At 47.2% G+C, this 24,354-nt stretch overlaps 2 protein-coding genes across 4 annotated transcripts in view; both read right to left on the bottom strand.

Moving 5' to 3' along the window:
* The window catches only part of USHBP1 (USH1 protein network component harmonin binding protein 1), a 29,366-nt gene extending 18,074 nt beyond the window's left edge, over window positions 1-11,292 (bottom strand). For 2 of the 3 annotated variants that reach the window (XR_014215168.1, XM_082206344.1), the window contains exons 1-4: window positions 10,547-11,292; window positions 6,224-6,376; window positions 5,207-5,328; window positions 3,684-3,802 (exon numbers count right to left, since the gene is read on the bottom strand). Coding sequence is in view for 2 of the 3 variants with exons in the window: in XM_082206344.1 (XP_082062470.1) it covers window positions 3,684-3,802; window positions 5,207-5,328; window positions 6,224-6,376; window positions 10,547-10,683 (531 nt within the window). In the remaining variant the exon portion in view is untranslated. The remainder of the gene's footprint in view (window positions 1-3,683; window positions 3,803-5,206; window positions 5,329-6,223; window positions 6,377-10,546) is intronic. The other variant, XM_082206345.1, reaches the window with a different exon arrangement.
* An 834-nt stretch (window positions 11,293-12,126) lies between these two features.
* Window positions 12,127-23,211, bottom strand: BABAM1 (BRISC and BRCA1 A complex member 1). The gene is made up of 9 exons (XM_082206596.1): window positions 23,068-23,211; window positions 20,294-20,621; window positions 19,969-20,027; window positions 19,302-19,422; window positions 16,701-16,779; window positions 16,503-16,527; window positions 16,017-16,146; window positions 13,894-13,980; window positions 12,127-12,341 (listed from the first exon to the last, which is right to left on the bottom strand). Exons 1-9 carry the CDS (start codon window positions 23,199-23,201, stop codon window positions 12,141-12,143), a joined length of 1,164 nt encoding a protein of 387 aa, XP_082062722.1. The 5' UTR covers window positions 23,202-23,211; the 3' UTR covers window positions 12,127-12,140.
* Window positions 23,212-24,354: the final 1,143 nt, after the last annotated feature.

Here is a 24,354-nt window from a genome sequence, read left to right as displayed (position 1 = left end):
TACAACTTAAAAACAAGATTAAAATACAACATTAAAATGCAGCTTCAGTTCAGGAGAAACTCAAATCAAAAACTTTTTGGGGATGAAAACGTCAAATCTTTACCAAGGCCAGCTATCCAAACTGGTCCTACGTGGGCCAGAAAAAAGCCAGGGAAGTCCCCAAATAGGAGTTCCATCACAGAAGAAGAAAGGAAAGAGGGGAAGGGGATTAAGTTGATTCCAAGCCGAAGGCCAGGCGAAACAACTCTGTCTTACAGGCCCTGCGGAAAGAAATCAGATCCCGCAGGGCCCTGGTCTCATGAGACAGAGCGTTCCACCAGGCTGGGGCCAGTGTTGAAAAGGCCCTGCCTCTGGTTGAGGCTAATCTGAGTTCCTTAGGGCCCGGGACCACTAGAGTGTTGCTGTTTATGGACCTTAAGGTCCTCTGTGGGGCAGACCAGGAGAGGCAGTCCCGTAGGTACAAGGGTCCTAGGCCGTGAGGGTCCTTAGGCAGGAAGAACCAACTTCACAAATTGGAGCTGGCTTACCAGCAGTACATGTGAAAAGGATCTAGGGGTCTTGGTGGCAACGGTGGAGGAAACAGCTCAGACCCCTGGGGCAGCACGCCCATAGAGGTGGGGCAAGGGCGGGGCGCACCATGGGGCCTCCAGAGCCTGCCTCCCTCCTCCCACTCAGCCGCCCTACAGCTGGGGGGGCAGTGGGTGGACCATTTGTGCATTTGAGAGGCACAAACACAAGATGGGGGACACCTGGCTTGAGAGCAGTACATGTGAAAAGGATCTAGGAGTCTTGGTTGACCACAAACTTGACATGAGCCAACAGTGTGACGCGGCAGCTAAAAAAGCCAATGCAATTCTGGGCTGCATCAATAGGAGTATAGCATCTAGATCAAGGGAAGTAATAGTGCCACTGTATTCTGCTCTGGTCAGACCTCACCTGGAGTACTGTGTCCAGTTCTGGGCACCACAATTCAAGAAGGACACTGACAAACTGGAACGTGTCCAGAGGAGGGCAACCAAAATGGTCAAAGGCCTGGAAACGATGCCTTATGAGGAACAGCTAAGGGAGCTGGGCATGTTTAGCCTGGAGAAGAGGAGGTTAAGGGGTGATATGATAGCCATGTTCAAATATATAAAAGGATGTCACATAGAGGAGGGAGAAAGGTTGTTTTCTGCTGCTCCAGAGAAGCGGACACGGAGCAATGGATTCAAACTACAAGAAAGAAGATTCCACCTAAACATTAGGAAGAACTTCCTGACAGTAAGAGCTGTTTGACAGTGGAATTTGCTGCCAAGGAGTGTGGTGGAGTCTCCTACTTTGGAGGTCTTTAAGCAGAGGCTTGACAACCATATGTCAGGAGTGCTCTGATGGTGTTTCCTGCTTGGCAGGGGGTTGGACTCGATGGCCCTTGGGGTCTCTTCCAACTCTATGATTCTATGATTCTATGAACGTGGAGCCTGCGTGCACCCAAGCCGCAAGTCTCTCTCAGGAGAGACGCATGGCTCAGGCAAGCTGCAGGCCCCACAGTGAGTGCCACCTGACATTTTGTCACCCCCCCTCAGTGGTGACACCCCTGCTTGGTGGACCACAAGCTGAACATATGTGATGCAGCAGCAAAAATGGCTAACGCTATTCTAGGCTGCATCAACAGAAGTCTAGTGTCCAGATCAAGGGAAGTCATAGTCCCACTCTGTTCTGCCTTGATCAGACCACGCCTGGAATACGGTATCCAGTTCTGGGCACCACAATTTAGGAAGAATGTTGACTTGGACTCTCATGGGTTAGAAGATGGTGCCTGAAGCAAGTCTCCTGTGAGCCTCAGCAGAGTGAGTAGGAGTTTTTAAAAATATTAAGGGGGAAAGATACACTCCCAGAAAACAAGCTTATATCCCAGCCAGATAAGGACTCCAGGAATTGCAGGATGGCATTTTAAGCATCCTCCCTCCCTTTGAGGCTGAAGCCACCCAAAACGGCTGGACGGCAATTGTCGACACCCGAGATAGTCCCCTGCCTTTGGCCACCACCCCTGAAACCCAGCAAAAGCTATTCTTCTGCCTGGAGACGCCAAAGAACCTTGGATGTTTGTCTGAGATTTATGGTGGAGTGGAGCAACGTAGTCTGCAAGCAGCCATTGAGAAGTGAAGGTAACTTTGCTAAGTCTGACCAGCTGGTTGAATCAACATATGGATTAATTATACAGCCCCAGGGGGAGGTAAGCCTTTAATGTTCCATTTCTTGGAATTTGGATTCCCAGTTATATTTGGTAAAGTGGGAGATTTTACTTTCTTGGGCTCCATGATCACTGCAGATGGTGCTAGCAGTTACGAAATTAAAATACGCCTGCTTCTTGGGAGAAAAGCAATGACAAACCTAGACAGCATCTTAAAAAGCAGAGACATCACCGTACCAACAAAGGTCCATAGAGTTAAAGCCATGGTTTTCCCAGTAGTGATGTATGGAAGTGAGAGCTGGACCATAAAGAAGGCTGATTGCCGAAGAATGGATGCTTTTGAATTCTGGTGCTGGAGGAGACTCTTGAGAGTCCCATGGACTGCAAGAAGATCAAACCTCTCCATTCTGAAGGAAATCAGCCCTTAGTACTCACTAGAAGGACAGATCCTGAAGCTGAGGCTCCAAGACTTTGGCCACCTCAGGAGAAGAGAAGACTCCCTGGACAAGACCCTGATGTTGGGAAAGATGGAGGGCTCAAGGAGAAGGGGACGACAGAGGATGAGATGGTGGGACAGGGTTCTCGAAGCTGCAAACATGAGTCTGACCAAACTGCGGGAGGCAGTGGAAGACAGGAGGGCCTGGCGTGCTCTGGTCCAGGGGGTCACGAAGAGGCGGACACGACTTAGCAACTAAACAACAACAACAACCCGGAAAGGCTACTACTTAAAAAACAGCTGGTTTGGAAAACCATTTGGTAGCCGCTTTGATTTGTTTATATCTGAACTGAAAGTATCAGAACTGTTGACAAGCAAGCCCAGGTGGCGGCTGCAGAGAGTCTCTCAAACTGGAGACTCCCAAATGTTAGGATATTTCCATTCCACCTTAAAAGGGAGCAGGCTTTGTGAGTCAGAGAGTCTGCGCATGTCCGCGCATGTCCTGTTCACAGGATGTTTATGTTTCTATTGCTTTCGTTTTGCTCTCTCTGTGTCGGAGACACTGACGCAGGCAGTCATGTCTTTCTCTGTTCTGATCAACGCTGAATAAAGCTTGTAAATAATGCTCTCCTGAGTGCGACTTCTGCTGTCCATTATCTGCTGATAAGAGTGTGCATGAGCTCTGGAATGTGGCAAGATATTTTCTAGAAACCCATGTCGCTCATCGCTGATACTGCGTGCCTATGGGAGATCGATGGATCGTCCGGCAGACGACTTCGGGCCATGATGGACTTTATCTCCCTGGCAGTATCCCAACATGTAGCCATGGAGCCCAAACTGTAAACTCAAGGCCGCCACACTTGGAGATAATTGATTTCTGCAAACTGCTGGCAAATAACCATAATTATTATGGTACTTAGAAAGAACTTCCAACAACCTTTCAACCCCCTCAGGGACACCAAATGGGTGCTGGCTTTTGGTGATGCCCTCCCACCCCTCCCCTGAAAGAGAATGTGGACCCCTCAGGCTGGCAAACAGCCCCTGCCCCAGGAGGAGGTGGAATGTGGCTTTGCCAACCTTCGTGGGCTCCAGGCCTCCTTCCAGCTCAGCCTTGGCACTGGGGAGGCGGCTTCGGTGGGCAAAGACGGTATTCTCCAGGGACGTGACGGCCTTGTGGACATCGAGGAAGAGGTCGCCTGGAAAAGATATGGGAGGAGGGAACGGGTGTTTAAAAATAATAAAAAGTATTCTTTTTCCAATTATATTTTACTAAATTTAAACATTTTTAACATATGCAGCCAGAACGCAATTTTGTATTTTCTTATTTTTATCGAATTCCCACCCCATTTTCCACCGAGTTGTTGTTTCTTCCCCTTTTTCTTCCATCTATCAAATCATGACCACAATATTATATCTAATCGCTTCTGCTGCTCAAAGCTCAAATCCTGCTCACAAATTCGTCATGCTGTAATATTTCTTTAAGTAGTCCGAAAAAAGCATCCATTCTTCCTTTTTTAAAATTTTAATTTTTATTGGATTTTTATTTGCAACATAACCCCCCAATACACAAATCCACCCTCATTAAACGTGAACATAACATACAATGAGCATAACATACAACAATACAAACAACCAAATAAAAGACTTCTTTATCCCGTATCTGGCCTCCTTATTTACTTCTTATAAACTGTTTACTTTATGAATAATGATTAATATTTTTCTAACTATAACTTAAATATCCACAAGTCCAGGTAAGTATTTTAGGGCACTGTTTTGTGAAGTATTGTTTGCATTTTCCCCATGCTTTTTGAAATTCTTGTCTAGTGTGATCTCTAATTGCCTCTGTTAATCTAGCCAGTTCAATATACTCTAACGGTTTGTCTTGCCATTCCTTATTTGTTGGCAGAGTTTCTTTTTTCCAGTTTTTAGCAATTAGGATCCTTGCTGCTCCTGTGGCATCCATTCTTCCATAAAGCTCCCATCATTAGATTTTTTTTATTTTTAAAAAAGTTATTGCACCTTTAAAATGAAAAGCAGCGACCAGCCAAGAAGACCCTCCAAATGCAGAGAAAGATGGTAGCCATGGGAGCATGACCCCAAAATGGGGGACCAGGATGCATCTGGTCCAGGAAGAGTCTGCAGCTTGCCAGAGTATATTATGTAAGGAGAAAAGGTCAGGGCATTCTCAGTGGTGGCTCCTTAGCCCTAGAATGCCAGCCCTGCCAAGGGTGATACCCCTGGCACCAACACCGTCTCCTTTTCGGACCCACATCCAGTTCAGACGCATCCATCCTGGTGAATTGAACGGCAAGAAGAGGAAAGGAAAAAGTTGAAGCTTCACTTCCTCCCTCCTGGAAGTAAGGGGGTGTGACCAAGCTGCGTCTAGGAACAGACCTCTCTGGTCTTAACCCTTTCATGCACTAACTAGCACTCGAGCACGTTTGACTGCAATCTCCTACCATCTCTAGGCTGGGGAAAGGCTCCCTGCCTGTAACCCCAGGGTGAGTTCAGCTTTTCATTCAAGAACGAGGAGGGCAAGGAACCTGCTTTGGTCTTTGGAGGAAAGACCATCAGCCTGCACAGACTCAGCAAAGCCTTACCTCTTTCAGGATGGGCTGCCGGAGGAGGCAGGGCCGCTGCTGGATTTGGGAACGGCAGAGAGCATCGCGGGAGACTTGCCGTGTACTCAGAGCACAGGTCAGAACACAGGTCATCGTCCTCCCTGCAAAGAAAGATGTTTCAACCCAGATCCAACCAAAAAATTAAATAAAACCCCTCTGTTCTTGCTCTTACAACCCCCCTCCTATTCTAGAAATGATCTAATGTCATCATTTCATGGACCAGATGACGCGTGGGGTCCCTTCCAACTCTGCAGTTCTGTGATTCTAGGTTAGTGGCCATCACTGCCTCATGGGGCAAGGAGTTCCGCAGACTCCCAACAACTGATATTCAGAGGCACTGCTGCCTCTGAACATAGCCATTATGGCTAGTAGCCATGGAGTGCCTGGAGTGCAGAATCCTTTTAAGGCAGGGGGCTTTTGTGCCAGAGAGAATTATTGCCCCCCTGTACCCCGATTTACGATAATACGGTCATCTTTATTGTCATTGTCCCATACAGAACAAGGAAATTGAAAAATCTACATAAAACATTCAAAACCCAACAAGCCTGCTATCCTAACCTGGTTAGCCCCCTAAAAACTCTGATACCCCATAATTAAATACAATAAACTCCCATAGAGACTCCTTACACTGCGTTTAAAACCAAAATCACATTTGGATAGAAACTGTTTCTCAGACGGCTGGTCCTAGTCTTTATAACCCTGGACCTTCTTCCAGAAGGCAGAAGCTGAAAGAGATAATTTCCGGGGTGCGCACTATCCTGCGCTATCTCTACAGCTTTCTTATGGCACCTGGAAGCGTAGATTTGATCCAAGGTGGGAAGAGGGCACCCAATTATTCTCTCCGCAGTCTTTACAACCCTGGACAGCATTGTTTTTCCCCTGACCGTGCAGCTCCAAAACCACACACAGAGACCATAAGTTAATACACTCTCCACAGTACAATGGTAAAATGCCATCAACAGGTCCTTTGAGAGATTGTTTTTCCAGAGAACTTACCTGGCTTTGCTCCGCTGCAGGCTCTCAATTCGGCCATGGAGATGGGCAATGGTGACCAACAGCCCTGTGATATTCTCTTCGTAGCGGAGGATTGCCCCTTCGTCGGGCGCATCACCCCCAAACCTCTCGCCTGCAGGGTCTTTGTCCCCCTGGCTCCCAGAAAGCAGGGATGCGAGCAAAATCAGAAAGGATATTGTCAGCGCTGTTGTGGGCTGGGGCAGTGACAGGCTGCAATTCAACAGGTACAGCCCACGTTTATCCAGAAAGGCCTGTTCATATAGTGGGGGAGATCCTTACCTTGTAAGTCTATTATTACAAGAGCTTAAGAAGAGACCTGACAAGGCAGCATGGTGCAGTGGTTAGAGTGGTTCTCAAAGGCTGCAGTGCGCCACCCCGGTGTGGCAGGAGAGGGTGGCAAATTTGGAAGGAAGATTCAAGGACGATCAAAGATGTGGGGTGTGAAACACAAGAGCAGTCAAGTACAACATTCCTAGAGTGAGCATGTTTATACCTAGAGAGGAATGTTTGTCCAGCCAGCAGGTTCAAAAGCACATCAAGTGCAAGTAGATAAATAGGTACCACTCCGGCGGGAAGGTAAATGGCGTTTCCATGCACTGCTCTGGTTCGCCAGAAGCGGCTTAGTCCTGCTGGCCACATGACTCGGAAGCTGTACGCCGGCTCCCTCAGCCAGTAAAGCGAGATGAGCGCCGCAACCCCAGAGTCAGCCACGACTGGACCTAATGGTCAGGGGTTCCTTTACTTTTTTTTAAGGTAGTCTCTATGGGAGTATATTGTATTTAATTATGGGGGTATCAAGAGTTTTTAGGGGGCTAACCAGGTTGGGATAGCTGGAATAGCAGGCTTGTTGGTTTTTGAATGTCCGATGTAGAATTTTTCAATGTCATTGTTCTGGATGGGACAATGACAATAAAGATTATCGTATTGTATTGTATTGTATCGTATCGAAAGCTGGTTTCCCTGGATCAAGTCTGTCCGCTTTGTCAAATGAATGAAGCCACATGGTTTTAACTGGATTTTAAACCGGTGTGCAATTCATGGTTACGGTGTCACATTTTGTCACGCCGTTACCTCCCTTGGTGTGTAGCGCAAACCGCTATTCTGAATAATGCTTTTTATGGGGCAGCGCTGAGTTTGTGATCCATAACAAGGAGAGCAGCACAACAGACTGACCCTTCGCAAGCCGGCGACAGGTCAACTGCAGACCTCAGTCGGGATCAGCGATCTTTTGTGGTGAGCTAAGGAGCTTTCCTGCGCGAGAGAGATTTAGAAGGGACAAGCAAGTCCATTGTTTCTGTGGAAAACAGGAAAGGGAGCCTTGCATCCTGCTGGCCAAGGCTTCCTGTCTTGAGACGCTTCCTATTTAAGTGCATTTAAGAAATAGATTTAAGAAAGAAATTTAAGAAAGAAAAGGGGATGGATTGTCTTCAGTTGCCTGAGCAAGTGGGGTCCAGCAAGGACAGACCCTCCTACATTTCTCCGATGAAAATAGGGACATCCTATTCAATAATAATAATAATAATAATAATTTTATTATTTAAACCCTGCCCCCTGACTGGGTTTCCCCAGCTGCTCTGGGCGGCTCCCTAGATACCATATTTTTCGCTCTATAACACGCAACAGACCATAACACGCACGTAGTTTTTAGAGGAGGAAAACAAGAAAAAAAATATTCTAAACAAAATAGTGGATATATGATTTTTGTGGTTCATGCTGTGGCCACAGACATGTGATGTGACAGTGAGTTTGGAGTAGCCCAATGCAAAAATCCTGAGGATCCATGTGGATCCATGCTTTGTAACCACGGAGGAGAGAAGGAAGGGGAACCATGGATCCTCTGCTCACGACTACAGCAGATCCCCACCACCACCCGCAGGCATTCGCTCCATAACACGCACAGACATTTCCCCTTCCTTTCTAGGAGGAAAAAAGTGAGTGTTATGGTGCAAAAAATATGGTATATATATAAAACAAAACACTAAACATTGAAAAACTTCCCTGTACTGTGCAGTGGACTCTCGGGTTGCGAATTTGATCCCTGCAGGATGCACATTCGCAACCCGCAGCGTTCACAACTCGTGACTGCACGTCTGCGCACACGCGGGTTGTGATTCGGCGCTTCTGCGCATGTGCGACCGCCAAAACCCAGAAGTAACCCGTTCTGATACTTCCGGGTTTCGGCGGTCTTTAACCCAAAAAAACGCAACCTGAAGTGTCTGTAACCCGAGGTACGACTGTACAGGGCTGCCTTCAGATGTCTTCCAAAGATTGTCTAGTGACTTCTCTCCTCGGCGGTTGCATAACTCCAGACCCTCCAACATTTCTTTGATGAAAATAGGGACGTCCTAAGGAAAAGAGGGACATTCCAGGACCAACTCAGAAACCAGGGCAGCTTCTGTAAATCCGGGATTATCCCTGGAAAATAAGGACCAATGGAGGGTCGGAGACAGACCGTTGCAATGAGCGGACATGGCAAAAAAACAACCCTAAGACGCCTGTTTGTTTCAGCGGGTCTACTCCCAAGTAGTTGGGATTGTTCCTGCACTTTTCCTTGCTTGGACAGGAAGGGAAGCGACTGAGGAAGTTCTGGAAAGAGAGTGGCAATGGCAGGAGGAAGGGGCTGAGAAGACTCAGGACCCCCAACCACCCCAAAAAACAATACAGTGGTGCCCCGCAAGACGAATGCCTCGCAAGACGGAAAACTCGCTAGACGAAAGGGTTTTCCATTTTGGAGGTGCTTCGCAAAACGAATCTCCTATGGGCTTGCTTCGCAAGACGACAATGTCTTGCGAGTTCCTGCGGGTTTTTTCCCTTCCCCCCCTTTTTCTAAGCCGCTAAGCCGCTTATCAGCTGATCCGATCAGCAGATAAGCCGCTAAAAGCCGCTAATAGCGCTAATCCTTCAATGGGCTTGCTTCGCAAGACGAAAAAACCGCTAGACGAAGAGAATCACAGAACGGATTCTTTTCGTCTTGCGAGGCACCACTGTATTATTACAGTGGTACCTCAGATTAAGAACTTACCATATTTTTCGCTCTATAGGACGCACCCGACCATAGGACGCACCTTGTTTTGGAGGGGAAGAACAGGGGAAAAACCTCTCCCCCTCTCTGCTCAGCGCCCCTTCAGCAAAGCAGCAGGAGAAACGGAGCCCTTCCATTTCTCCTCCCGATTCGCTGAAGGGGCGCTGCGCAGAGAGGGAAAACTGTGCAGCGCCTCTCCAGCGAAGCGAAGCCTGGAGAGCAAGAGTGATTGGTGCGCACCAACCGCTCTCGCTCTCCAGGCTTTAGTGAAAGCAACGCGAAGCCTCCGGAGCACGGCAGGAGCGCTCCCTCTGCACTTCGGAGGCTTCACGTTGCTATCGCTGAAGCCAAGGAGCCTGCATTCGCTCCACAGGACGCACACACATTTCCCCTTCATTTTTGGAGGGGGAAAAGTGCGTCCTATAGAGCGAAAAATACGGTAATTCATTCTGGAGGCCCGTTCTTAACCTGAAACTGTTCTTAACCTGAAGCACCACTTTAGCTAATGGGGCCTCCCGCTGCCGCTGCCGCCGCACTGCCACTGTGCAATTTCTGCTCTCATCCTGAAGCAAAGTTCTTTACCCAAGGTACTACAGTGGTACCTCAGGTTACATACGCTTCAGGTTACATATGCTTCAGGCTACAGACTCTGCTAACCCAGAAATAGTGCTTCAGGTTAAGAACTTTGCTTCAGGATGAGAACAGAAATCGTGCTCCGGCGGCGCAGCGGCAGCAGGAGGCCCCACTAACTAAAGTGGTGCTTCAGGTTAAGAACAGTTTCTAGTTAAGAACAGACCTCCAGAATGAATTAAGTACTTAACCCGAGGTATCACTGTATTTCTGGGTTAGCGGAGTCTGTAACCTGAAGCGTATGTAAACTGAAGCGTATTTAACCCGAGGTACCACTGATAATAATAATAACAACAACAACAACAATAATAATAATTTATACCCCGCCCATCTGGCTGGGCTTCCCCAGCCACTCTGGGCGGCCTCCAACAAAATATTAAAATACCGTAATACATCAAACATTAAAAGCTTCAGGCTGCCTTCAGATGTCTTCTAAAAGTCTGGTAGTTGTTGTTCTCTTTGACATCTGGTGGGATGGCGTTCCACAGGGCGGGTGCCACTACTGAGAAGGCCCTCTGCCTGGTTCCCTGTAACCTCACTTCTCGCAGGGAGGGAACCGCCAAAAGGCCCTTGGAGCTGGACCTCAGTGTCCAGGAAGAACGATGGGGGTGGAGACGCTCCTTCAGATATAAAACAAAACTTTCTGCACTCACCTTGTCCATTCCAGCTTCTCCTGCCCTCTGGCTAAACTGGAGGGTGGCAAGAGAGAAACAGTCTGCTCTCTGCAGGTCCAGCCGGAATGGCAGGCAGCTGTCCTTTCCTGTTTCAAAACTCCAAACAGCCTGGGCATGTTTCCTGTCCTCAGCGAGAGGGAGGAGTTGAGCTGGGAGCAGCAGGAGGCAAGTTCCTCTCCTTCTGCTCCAGCCTCAAACTGGCTGGTGGCGAATGGAAAAACAACAACAACCGGGGGTGGCGTGCAACTCAGTCTTGCTCAGAGTAAACGCGTGGCAATGAATGGACCGAAGGCTGCTTTGTCTCACTAGATCAGGAGTGAGGAATCTCAGCTTTAAGGGACAAATGTAACCCTCCAGGCCTCTCGATCTGGAGCCGTGTCACGGGCAGGTTGGACGCAGAGGAACGGTGGGAGGAACTAGCTGGGGGACCCCCAAGGGACGAAAGGCTCGGAGCCCAGGGAGGGGTGGAGGGAGAAGCCTGGGAGGAAGGGAGTGTTGGAAGCTGAAAGGGTAACAGGGCTTAGTGAGTGGGAGGAGTCTGTGGCAGAGAGCAGCCCAGATTTGGAGGTAGGGGAGGGGGAGACAAGAGACAAAGATGGGTCGGGCGGGTGTCTTCCTCTCCTGCTACAATAAGCTCCCCTCCCTGCTGATCTCCCAGGACCAGAAGAGGGCTGAAAAGGGCAGAGGAGAGGTTGGCTGCATGCAGGCATAGTCTCCAATTGCTTGGGGGGGTGGAATCCCCATGTAAATGTTGTCTCCAGGTTAATAGGAACCATTGAGCCAGATGTCAGGGACTGGTTGGACGTACAAGAATGATGGGAGGAACCAGCTGGGGAACCCTGAAAGGTGGGATGATGATGAGTGGAAAGAAAGAGACGAGGGAGAAGACTGGGAAGAGGTAGTGTCGGAAACGGAAGGGATAACAGGAGTTAGTGAGCGGGGAGAGTGTGTGGCAGGCAGCAGTCCGGAATCAGAGGTAGAAGCTGAAGCAGGAGAGGTGGGAGGCCAGGAGGCAGAGACATGAAGAGGCCAAGGTGTCCCCCCTTCCTGAAGCAACAAGCTCTCCTTCAAGCTGGGCTCCCCAGGCCAGAAGAGGCATGTATCTCTCTTTATAAAATCTAATAAAATTTATTCAAAAAGAAATAAGGGGGGGACCCCTCTTAAATTCCCAGAACGCAAATAAATCTCCGGAGACGGGCCGCTTTAACCATTGGAAAGGCCTTTTTAATCAGTTGACATTCAACATCTGTTTCTCCCTTCCTCTGCCCACTTCACTATGGACCACGAAAAAGGAAGGTAGCCAACTTGTTACACCCCTAAGTCGTTCCCCCACCCCACCCCACCCAGCAATATCTGGCAACTGCTTTGGTGGGGGGGGGGGAGAGAAACTGACAGACAGCTTGCGTTTACGGAAGAAACACCCAGAGAGTTAAATCCCCAACAACGCTAAGGACACGAGGAAGGTGGGCTGCAGAGATATGTTTGCTGGCCTGCAAGATGTTTTGCAAAGAGAGAGAGAGAGAGAGAGAGAGAGAGTGTTTCCCTTGGTCTGTGTCTCCCCCCCCCCCCCAAGTCACACGACGGCCTCAATCTCCACCGCCTCCTCTTCCTCCAGCATGCTGTAGGAGGCGTGGGTCTGGAAGGGTCTCTGCAGCGGGTGGGCAAGGAGTTTGGCCATGCAGTTGTGAAGCTCCACGGCCGGCCCGGTCAGCGACACTTCGTACTTGTAGTTGGTGCCTTTGCTGTCCAGGTTGCTGAAGAATGCAAAGGTCTCCTGGAGAGGAGAGAGGAACCGTAAAGGTATAGTGATGGCAATAATTATATTATTTGTACCCCGCCCACAAGACTAGGTTGCCCCAGCCGCTGGGCGGCTATACATCCAGTGGTGCCTCGCAAGACGAAAAGAATCTGTTCTGTGATTCTCTTCGTCTAGCGGTTTTTTCGTCTTGCGAAGCAAGCCCATTGACGGATTAGCGGATTAGCGCTATTAGCGGCTATTAGCGGCTTTTCTGCTGATTGGATCAGCTGATAAGCAGCTTAGCGGCTTAGAAAAAAGGGGGGAGGGGGGAAAAACCAGCAGGAACTCGCAAGACATTGTCGTCTTGCGAAGCAAGCCCATAGGAGATTCGTTTTGCGAAGCACCTCCAAAACGGAAAACTCTTTCGTCTAGCGAGTTTTCCGTCTTGCGAGGCATTCGTCTTGCGGGGCACCACTGTATAACATAGCATAATAATAGTCTTTTTTCCATATAGAAAGCTACATATGTTACTCAACAATCATATTCCAATTCAACAGATTAGCAACTTCCCGCTGACCCAACATCAATGTTTATAACCCAAATTGCATGTCAAGGGGATAAGTAACTCTGAAACAGAAGACATTTGAAGGCAGCCTTGTATAGGGAAGTTTTTAATGTTTCATTATCTTTTCATATATGCTGGAAGCTGCCCAGAGTGACTGGGGCAACCCAGATGGGCAGGGGTACAAATAACATTATTTATTATTATTACTATTACTATTACTATTATTATTATGTTTTACAATTCTGTTTTATCTAATTTCATGCTCTCTAACATGTTTTATAAAAATATTTGCTGCTATTTTCTTACACTTCTAACCCCGCTGCGGTCTTTGCACAGGGGAAAACGTTTTATACGTAGACTAGAAAGGGTTTCTAGTCATCTGTGAAAGATTCAAAATTTGTATCTTTCATCAGCGCTGTCAATTTTGTCGTCTCTGCATATTCCAAGGTTTCCACCACGATGATGATGAACAGTCTGGGCTGCTCACAGCATATATCAGAATATACTAAAACATCAAACATTACAAACTTCCCTATACGAGGTGCCTTCTAAAAGTCATAAAGATTTTTATCTCCTTGACATCGGCTGGGAGGGTGTTCTACAGGGAGGGCGCCACCACTGAGAAGGCCCTCTGCCCAGTTCCCTATAACTTCTTTTCTCGCCGGGAGAGAGCCCCCGGAAGACCCTCAGAGGTGGACCTCGGTGTCTGACGGAGCTGAATGATGGAGGTGGAGACGCTCCTTCAGGTCTACAGGGCTGAGGCCATTTAGGTCTTTAAAGGTCTGCACCAACACTTTGAACGGTGCTCGGAAAAGTGCTGGCAGCCAGTGTTATATGTTCTCAGAGGCTGCTCCCAGTCACTAGTCTGGCAGCCACAATCAGCGCATCTCTCTCAGCAGCGGAGTGAGATCTTGCCAGCAATCTGCTCCTGAACTTGGCCAAGCTGGCTGCTGAGGGATGACTGGCAACATCTAGGGAACCTCAGTGTCCCTGCCCACTTCCTAGCCCAGCGATGCCGTTTACCTTCCAGCTGGTTTCCTCCTCTTTGTCCTCGAAGCCGTTGTGGATGTAGAGCACGTCAAAGTAGTAGTAAGGGCACTGGAGCATTTTCTGTGCAGAAAAGACAGCAGCAGAAGCACGGTCACAAATGGAAGCATGGTATAGATGCCAGTGAAATTCACTAGTTGGCATCCATCTGTCTCAAGAGGCAATGGAGTGAAGCCAAACTGCTGCACTAACAGTACCCAAGTGCCCTCCCCGGGGCGCAAGTCTGGGCCATGTCTGGAGGTCCTGGGCTGCCCAGGCGACAGGACCCCCTGTTACGATATAGAAGCAATGCGGCCGCGAGCAGCTGCTAGCATGAAAGCAAAACATAATGGGAATGTTGGGACTGTTCCGTGGGAACAGAGGGACAGTCTATTCACAGTGCTGAGCACCGGATGTAGCTCAGAGTGTAATTTGAACTGTACAGGAAGTACAGGAGGTGGAGTTTGTCTCTCCGCTGTTGGAGTTTGAAGAGAGCAGACGTGTTTTCTGTAACGCTGCAAAGACAGAAATAAAGGCATGTAAATACATTTCTGTCTATCTCTTTCCCCTGCCAGGGGGCAGGGAAGAGTGGTGTGTTTCAGAGTGGCCAGTTTCTCCCGAGAGGCTAGATTTCCTGACACCCCCCCCCTTGACCTCGCTGATGGGGTCCAAAGGCAAGCAGAGCAAGACGTTTGGCACCAGCTGGGCTGCGGGAGTTGCCAGAAACAGGCGTACAAGGCACCGTCCAACCCATCTTAGGGACTCCGCTCCAGATTTGTGAAGGGTCTACTCCCGAGCCTTTTCTTCTCCCGAAGATGTCGCACGAGGCAGCGGAGGTTCAGGGCCAGAGTTTTCCTTCTCCTAGATGGGCTCCCTTCCCAAGTGGATGAGCCCCACCTGCCCCTCACTTCCGCCTCTCCTGGTCTGCCCCGCAGAGGACCTTAAGGTCCATGAACAACCATAGTTTAGAGGTCCCGGGCCCTAAGGAAGTCAGACTGTCCTCCACCAGGGCCAGGGCCTTTTCAGTAATGGCTCCGACCTGGTGGAATGATCTGTCCCAGGAGACCAGGGCCCTTCAGGATTTAACCTCCTTCCACAGGGCCTGTAAGACAGAGCTATTCCTCCTGGCCTTTAATTTGAATTCAGCCTGATCTTTTATTTCCCTTCTCTTCTTATATGAAGATCACCCGCTCTGAGACCCCACAGCTAATTCTCTCCTGGTCTCCTCGCTGGCCCAAATAGGACTAATTTAGCCAGCTAGCCGTGGTGATCATCTAATGTTTATTGGATGGATTTTGCCCCAAATTGATTTTTGAATTCTGAATTTATCATTATTCACGTTTTATACCGTATTTTATGCTGTTTTTTGTTGCATCAATTAAGTGTTTTAAATTTGTTGTTAGCCGCCCTGAGCCCGGTTTTTGAACCGGGAAGGGCGGGGTATAAATAGAAATGTATTATTATTATTATTATTATTATTATTATTTATGGCATGGGCAGAAACTGTCTTCTTGACCACTGGGCCCACTTGGTCTCATCCGCTCCATCCACCACAGTGGGTCTTCGCATGCAGGGGAAGCCCCTAACTCACTGAGGGTCCGAGGCCCATCAGCTCCCCTCACCTGGTTCAGCCAGCCAGTCAAAGCCAATCCTGGGATGTGGCCACTGCCGCCTGCTGGCAGCTTCTAGGAGCCACTGGTGAGAGCTTTTGAGTTATGGTGCTGCAGGAGACTCTTGAGAGTCCCGTGGACTGCAAGAAGATCAAACCTCTCCATTCTGAAGGAAATCAGCCCTGAGTGCTCACTGGAAGTACAGATCCTGAAGCTGAGGCTCCAAGACTTTGGCCACCTCATGAGAAGAGAAGACTCCCTGGAAAAGACCCTGATGTTGGGAAAGATGGAGGGCGCAAGGAGAAGGGGACGACGGAGGACGAGATGGTGGGACAGTGTTCTCGAAGCTACCAGCATGAGTTTGACCAAACTGCGGGAGGTAGTGGAAGACAGGAGTGCCTGGCGTGCTCTGGTCCAGGGAGTCACGAAGAGTTGGACACGACTAAATGACTAAACAACAACAAAAAATATTTTTTTAAATAAAAAAAGAAAGAAAAAAGGAATGGGCACCTTCATCTGTTCCGTGATTGTGACCGGAGGATGGCAAGCTGGCCGGCTATAAACCAGGATGGTTCTGACCACGTACGGCGGTGGGATGCTTTGCACATTCTCCGTCACGGGCAGTTCTGTCTTCTGCTGTCTGCGTAGATGAGGGAGAAGGAGGGAAATATGGGTCCGGGGGCTGGACTGATAGCAGGTTTCCTGCAGGCTCCCCTAGCCCCGCGGCCACCCCCTGAGCTAGAGGGATCAACGGGAAAATCCCACTTCCTCTGTTCATAAGGCAACCAGGATCATTCCTGCTCGACTCAGCAGTTCACACAGGAACATGAGGACTAGCACCTTATTTTTAAGGTGTGGATCACAGTGCGGTAGTACAGAAGGTCCCAGGGGTCTAGTCCCCGCTGGCATCCCCAGGGAAAGGGTTTCTTGTCTGAAGCCCTGGGTCTGAAACATCCCAGGAACAACCCAATGCCCATCCCACCGGGAGAAACTTACATGAGGCTGAAAAGACCTTCAAGATCTTCAAGGAGGGAGAAACGTTAAGGTGGATAATTCTCTGCAGTGTGCTCTTGCCCCAACTGGTATCCAGCCCCTCCCAGTCCAGATTCCTAAATCCCCTAAATCAGGGCCCCCCCCCACAGTTAATCCAGCCCAACCTGCCGCAATTCCGCCAGCACACGGTGAGAAGGATACTGAAGGACTTGCACACCACTGTCTCCAGGTCATACAAACAGCTGCAAACTTCTCTAGGATCAGAGGTGAACCCAGAGAGCTGGAGGGGTAGGGGAAGAAAACCAGAAAGCAGGTGATTATCCCTCTTCAATTCATTTCACGTTTGATTTGTTTTCCGCCTTTCTATGTTAGAAAGGCACACAAGGCAGTTTACAAAATGACCCACTACAAAAAGTCACGATAAAAACTTAACTTTAAACTAAACGGCTTATATCAAATAAAGCAATTTTCAGCTATCCATTAGAATACACCAGCCAACAGTAAAATTAAAAATCAGCAGTTACCGTATTTTTTGCTCTATAAGGCTCACCTTTTCTCTCCCAAAAAGTATGGGGAAATGTCTGTGTGTCTTATGGAACGAATGCAGGCTGCGCAGCTATCCCAGAAGCCAGAACAGCAAGAGGGATTGCTGCTTTCACTGCGCAGCGATCCCTCTTGCTGTTCTGGCTTTTGAGATTCAAAATATTATTTTTTCTTGTTTTCCTCCTCCAAAAACTAGGTGCATCTTATAGAGCGAAAAATACGGTAATAATTAAGCAGTTTACACTTTGCAATTACAATAAAGGATTACTAAACTGTAATCAATAAAAACAATGGCAGGACCGACCCACAATGCACAAAATACCACCAAAAGCACGCAATCATGTAAAAGGATCAAATTGAGAAAGAAGGGCGCACAACTTATAAAATTGTTTTTTAAAAGTATCCCTGAACTCCTTGAGCATCGCAAGACAAAGGAAAAGCTACAAGCAGGAAGGTTATTGTCAGGGAACTGACATCGGAGCGAGAGGCTAAGGGGAGGCTCCCAGATGATGCTGGCGAAGGACCCAGCAGCAGGGGGAGAAACAGCTCAGTAGAGGGGGAAGCCAATCAGCACAACATCAGGGATAAAGGGGGGCAGACGGGGGAAGTGGAGAGAGGGCTCCAGGACTCTTCACTGGACATTAGTGAGGAGAGCCCAGGTCCTCCGCTACCCACGCCTTCCCTGCGCAGAAGACTCCCGCGCAGTGAGAGGAGGAGGAGACTGGGGGTCAAACAACTTTTATATTGGAAGAGGTTCAAGAAACGCCCGCTGACGGATTCTGCCAGCGACTGAGGCAGCCACGATGAGAAGGGGCTGTGCAGTCAGAAAGGTTTAACAAGGCAAATTAACCGAGAAAGGCACCAGCTTACGCACAAGTAGCTCATACCTATTACAGTTATTTACCTCCCTGCAAAAAAAAGGAGGTTGAGAAGGTGGGAAAGAGCATCCAAACTGTCCGAAGGGATGAAGCAGAAAACATGAGATAGCTCTTTTTACAAATGTCATTTTAAACATTTTCTTCAACTCATTGTATATCATTTACCAATTTTTTTTTTTAATTTCTCTGCATTCCCACCACATATGGTAAAAGGTCCCTTCCTTTTCTTTACATTTCCAACATATGTTTGACCCAGTTTTATACATTTCTGCTATCTGTACTGGTGTTATATACATCATTTTCATGTAATTTTCTTTCAGAAGAGAACAATCTGTAAATTTTAAGTCTGTTTTCCACAGTTTTTCCCAATCTTCGAATTGCGTGTTATGTCCTATATCTTGTGCCCATTTGATCATGACCGATTTCACCTCCTCATCTTTTGTTTCCCATTCTAGCGGGATACTATATGCACCCTTCAGCAACTTCGCTTTCCCTTCTATGACTTCCTTTTGAAATCCAGAAATGGTGTAACTAAATCCTTTCTTGTTGTCTTCTTTAGACATCTGATATAATTGCCTATAATGTAGCCCCACGTCAGGCGAAAGATTCCTGTCTTGCTGCGGCTTGGACTTGATGACCCTTAGGCATAGCTGTCAACTTACAGATTTGAAAATAAGGGACCAGCAGCTTTGAAAATAAGGAATCAGCAGCCAAAATAAGGGATTTTCAGAGAACAGGTATGTTCAACTTCTGAGGCCCTCCGAGCCAAAGGCAGAAAGCCCAGACAGCAGCCAAACGAAGCCTCAAGCGGTGGTTCCCACAGCGCAGCAACCCGGCAAAGGGGATGCAGCAAGGAAAACCACCATCACCTCTCCGCTGGGAAGCGCTGAGCAAAGGCGAGTCCCCAGGCAACGCGGCCGATTTGATTGGCACAAGGCATGCAAGCTCCACCCCCCAGTCGTCCTTAGACACCTTATTGGGTGAGCAACGCAGCCAAGCAACACAGTTGGAGCCTCCCTCCCCCCTGGCCAGCAGGGAGGGAGGGAGAGGAGCTGCTTCCTTTGAAACCCGGGAAATTTAAGGGACATCATCAGTAAGGGACAGCAGCGGGACACGGCGCTGGGATAAGGGACTTTCCTGCCAAATAAGGGACAGTTGACAGCTATGCCCTTAGCGGTCTCTTCTAGCTCTACAATTCTACGATTCTAGCATCTCCTCCAATTCCAGGGCTAAAGGGCTTGGGCAAAGAAACACAACTGTTGTGCGAAATGTGACGAGGCAGGTCAGAAGCTGCCACAGTTGGGGGGGGGACAATATAAACCGCAACCCCTGAGCAGTCTGCAGTCAAATGGGTGGTCAGAGAAAAGAGACAGAAACGTACCCAGGTGACGTCGTTGTTGACCACCACCAGCGCAAACTCATGGCTCTTGTCGATTTTGTGCTTCGTCCGGACGAACATCTCTATCATCTTCTGGGAAATGTTCAGAGCGTTGGTTTTTGACCTTCCAGAGAGAGAGAAGATGGCCACATATAAATTGCAAGATAAGGACAACTGTGACTTCTTTGAATGGGAACTCTTTACAAATTACTTTAAAAAGACAACAAAATGAATTGGACTCCTTGGCAGGTTTTGAATAAACATACACAGATTTATTGATTGCTAACATAGCAGATAGATAATATAAGGATTTATACAATTTTATAGTATGCAGAGAATAATATGCGTTGAAAAATCAGAGAGAGGAGCTGAGGGAAGTCTTGGGGGGAGGGAAGGGAGAAAATAATGAATATGAGATGTTCTGATATTTTGATATGTTGAAATTGCAAATAAAACAACTTTTTTTAAAAAAAGAACTTCCATCACAATGTGAAACAGAAACAATAATATTAATAATAATTTCTTATTTATATCCCGCCCATCCGGCTAGGTTTCCCCAGCCACTTTGGGCAACTCCCAAAAACAGAATAAAACATCAAAAAACAGAATAAAACATTGTAGTTCCGCAACAGAAAAATGTCGGCCGACCAGAAGGGAAAAGGCCACTCACCCGTTGAACGATTCCAGTTTGTGCTGGGACATTTCCTCCGAGAGGTCAAGGCAGATGATCTGAAAGAGAGAGAGAGAATATCAAGGTCATGCTCCATAGAACAATTGTAGAGTTGGAAGGGACCCCGAGGGTCATCCATCCCAACCCCGTGCAATGCCCAACGCGGGGCTCAAACCCACGACCCTGAGATCAAGAGTCTCATGCTCTACCAACTGAGCTATCCCAAACTGTCCAACAAATCTGTAAAACCGCCTCTTCTAGGATGAGCTCATGGGACTAAGTTGGGGCTGGCCCAAAAAAGTCGAGGACAGAATAAGCTACTCACCACTTTTTCCGGGCAGTTGACCCGTGGCGTCCTGACCTGGAACTCGGTGGGCGGGGCTGTGGGAGGCCAGCCTTTCCCATTGGTGGCCGTGGCGCTCTGGGGGCTGTCGCCCGTGCTGGCCGCCTCCCCTTCCCCCTCGCTGCGGCTGCCCACGCTTGCCTGGGCGCTCAGGGTCCGGTCTTCGGCGCCCTCGGGGTTGGAGCGGGTCCTGGGGCGCTGCTCGGCCGTCACCTTCTCCTCCTCCTCCTCCGTCGCACTGCTGGGCTCCGAGGTGTCCATCAGGGCCCCACGGTCAAGCGGGGAGTCCAGGTTTGCTGTTCCGGAAGGCCTTCCGAGAAAGGGGAGAAAGCAACACAGTTTTGGGGGTGACAGCTCCATTGTGGGGGTCAACGGATCCAGAATAGGGGGAGCCCTGATCAGGAACATAAGGACATCGGGCCAAAGGGCCTCCTGTCCTCACAGTGGCCAAATACCCCTAAGAAACTACAAATCCAGATAGACTGCCACTGGACCTGGAGGTTCCATAAGGACACAAGAAAAGACTGGCGACTGGATCAGTCTAATCCAGCCTCCTGTTTTCACCATGGCCTAATAATAACAATAATTCAGGGAAAGTCACAACACAACATTACTACAGTGGTGCCTCGCAAGACGAAAAGAATCCGTTCTGTGATTCTCTTCGTCTAGCGGTTTTTTCGTCTTGCGAAACAAGCCCATTGATGGATTAGCGCTATTAGCGGCTTATCAGCTTATCGGATCAGCTGATAAGCGGCTTAGCGGCTTAGAAAAAGGAGGGGGAGGGGGGGAAACCCGCAGGAACTCGCAAGACATTGTCGTCTTGCGAAGCAAGCCCATAGGAGATTCGTTTTGCGAAGCACCTCCAAAATGGAAAACCCTTTCGTCTAGCGAGTTTTCCGTCTTGCGAGGCATTCGTCTTGCGGGGCACCACTGTATGTAAAAACCATAAAATATATAATAAAAATAAGAACAAAAAAAAAACAAATAATCCAACATTCTTGTTTTTATTATGTATTTTGTGTTTTTTATATGGTAATGTTATGTTGTGAACCGCCCTGAGACCTGCGGGTATATGGCCGGTATACAGATGCAATAAATAACAATAAATAGAAATAATAACAATAATAAACAAACAAACAAACAAATCTCCCTTCCCACAGTACATTTAAAAGGGCATCGGATGTCATGTCCTGAGCGCAAAAACTCTCTTGAATTAAAACTCCCAGAAATTGTTACTCAAGAGGTATGCGGCAGAGAATACACAGCAGTCAATTATCAGTTTAATAGCATGAAAAACACCCTTTCCCAAATTATCCTTACAATGCGTGATTTTTAGAACCTTAATGAGTTCAAGCTTTTCTACAGCGATAACATTTGTGCTGTCCATCCCCATAGATTTTCTTCAGTCAAAATAGTAAGATGTATCCGCAATATAAATTTGAGACAATTTACATTTTGCTTAGGAATGTAAAGTAAACAAGGTGATGTTGCTGAGCTGTTTGAAACCCAATGTAACTTTTTGATTATGTACGAAATGTAAAAAAGTAGAAGGAAACCCAACAGGCAAAAGATTTGTGGTGGATCTGGTAAAGTCCTTCTTGGAGCAATGCAAAATTAACTTATGCACACAGTGACTTGTGATCTCAGTCACACGCAGTCTGTAGTCCGCTGGCAGTAGGAGTGCAATATGGGCATGTTTTTAAGTTAACATTTTACATTAAAAACCTGACAGTACCAAATTATCGAAGGCTTTTCACCAAAGCCAGACTAAATGTCTATCCCTCTGCAGTGTTGGATGGCAGGTTGAGAGGAGTTCGCTACCAGGACAGACTTTGCTCGTGTGCTCAAGACATCAATTCCATAAAACATATTTTGCTGCACTGTGCAAAATATGAGCAGGCCAGGGCTGAACTGATATTACCCTTGCTGGTACCTTTCCCAGGAAAATCAGAGGCTCACTATGTCAGGTTCCTATTGGAAGACCGGACAAATGCTAGAACATTAGCAGTGGCGAAGTTTTTATCGGTGGTTGCAAGAACCAATGATCCCTATATTCTGAACGAAATGCTTCTTTAACCTGGAGGTAGGCTGTATGAATTGTGTATTGCTTTGTAACGATTTGTTGGGTCTCTGGACCGTAATAAAGGTTGATGATGACATATGGAACTGATGCTGCAGGACCATTTACGGCTTTAAAAGCAGATCAGATAAGTTCATGGAGCAAGAGATGGTCTACTCTTATGTACTCTTATGTACAGTTAACTTTCTTTATCTCTGATTCTACCACATATCATATCCATTTCTTCACTCGGTTGTCTGTTGCTCCTGGCAAGACCAAGCTCTGCAAGAACAGAGCTGCAGCGTTGAAAACAATGTCCCTTGCAAGAGCTAGGCTATCATGCTCTGATCCTGGCTTTTATCATTCAGCTAGCATGATAGCTTGGTGTAGTTTGCAGAGCTAAGAGAGAGATTTGCAAAAATCATGACAATTTCACACACAAAAACTGAAATTGGCTGCACAACTGATTAGGGTCATCTTTCTTATTTTCCTTTGCAGCCAGAAGAATAAACTTATACGAATTATCTTTGCAGGGCTTGGCAGCTCCTCCCCCTCCCCATAATAGCTGAGCTTTCCAAATACTGTACAAAAAGAAGGTTTTGTACCAAATATTATCCGCTTAGCATCCTTTATCCTCCCATCCAAAGCAATTATATTGCATCCCATAAATGACCTCTCCCTTTTCCTGGAAAACCACCTACCTCGACCCCTTTTGTTCCAAACGCAAGCAACCTGGAAAACCAGTGATCGTTCCCAGACACAGACAAATCCCAGCTGCGAAATTAAGACTCCTTGCAAACCAGACCGGAAGTGTGGGAAGGGAAGAACCATACGGATGCCCCTCTCCTCGCAATGGATGCCGGGATTTGTAGTTCTCACTTCCAAACGTCTTGCAAAAGAGAAACTGCTTGTTGAAAGACGCAATTCTGCAATAGATTGGGGGTTTTGCTTGTTTCCCTTCCAGGAAGCTGGAATGCAACTGAATCACCCTGGTTGAAGTAGATATAAAGAAGGCTGGCATAGAAAAGGATGTCGATGCAATCAGGAAATAAAGTAGAGAGGGTGGATAATGAACACAAGAACTACCAAGAGTGGAAGATTGGCAGATGAAGTTGATGGACTTTTTGGAGCTAGCCGACCTGACTGGAAGAATCCGCGACCAGAAAGAAGAGGAGTTTCAAGAGGACTGGAGGAAATTTAAGGACTATTTGAATAAATATTGTCATATAAAAAAATAGAAATTAATTGAAAGAAACAAATAGGCCTAGGATCAAGTTATAATTAAATAAATGGGATTTAGAATATAATAGGCTGTAGGAATTGTGTATTGATTTGTAATGATTTGTGGGGTCTCTGGACCGTAATAAAGATTGATTGATTGAGAATATTAAGAAAAGTGAGTAAGATGGGCTATAATTGGAAATTGTTTTAGTTTTAAAATGATATTGGAAAGCTGTTACTTTTAACTACAAGGAAACTCAGAAGGGAGGGACTAGAGGAAGTCAACCAAGATGTTTAAAAGGTTTGATTTGTAAAGAATTAAGTTTGTTGTTATTGTTTATCTGTTTATTGCTCCTTTATTTTTCTTTCGTTCATTGATGTGTTTTTCTTTTTTTCCTGTTTATGTGTGTCATTCTGCTTTGTGGTTTTTGTTATAATTGTGGAAAATCTAATATATATTTTTTAAAAAAGAGAGGGTGGATAATGCGCCCCTTAAACTGAATGAATAAATAAACGGTGGAAATGCAATGAAGGGGAAAGCAGTCAATGAATTTTAATAGAAGGAACGCAAAATAAATCAATGGATGGATGGATGCAAATAAGTGGCATGAATAGTAGATGAATGAATGCAAATGAAAAGTAGATGAATGAATGCAAATAGATGGCATGAATAAATAAAGTCAGGGTAAATGCAAAAATGATCAGGGGTCCCTTTACCTTTAAATGCAAAAAGAAAAGAAAAACTCTATGGGGTTTAGCCAAG

The sequence above is a fragment of the Podarcis vaucheri genome (assembly GCF_965113315.1).
Source record: "Podarcis vaucheri genome assembly, chromosome: 18".
Classification (NCBI taxonomy): domain Eukaryota; kingdom Metazoa; phylum Chordata; class Lepidosauria; order Squamata; family Lacertidae; genus Podarcis; species Podarcis vaucheri.
Note: the sequence above shows the minus strand (reverse complement) of the source record. Positions and strands in the feature narration are given on the sequence as shown.

What these genes read in the sequence shown, in the direction of transcription:
- BABAM1 (XM_082206596.1), bottom strand. Translation starts at nt 23,201, where the DNA reads ATGGTTCTTCCCTTCCCACACTTCCGGTCTGGTTTGCAAGGAGTCTTA. An exon ending in TCAACAACGACGTCACCTGG is followed by an intron (nt 16,780 to 19,301) that starts GTACGTTTCTGT and finishes CTACCCCTCCAG; the next exon opens with CTCTCTGGGTTCACCTCTGA. An exon ending in GAAGGTCTTTTCAGCCTCAT is followed by an intron (nt 16,147 to 16,502) that starts GTAAGTTTCTCC and finishes TCATCTACGCAG; the next exon opens with ACAGCAGAAGACAGAACTGC.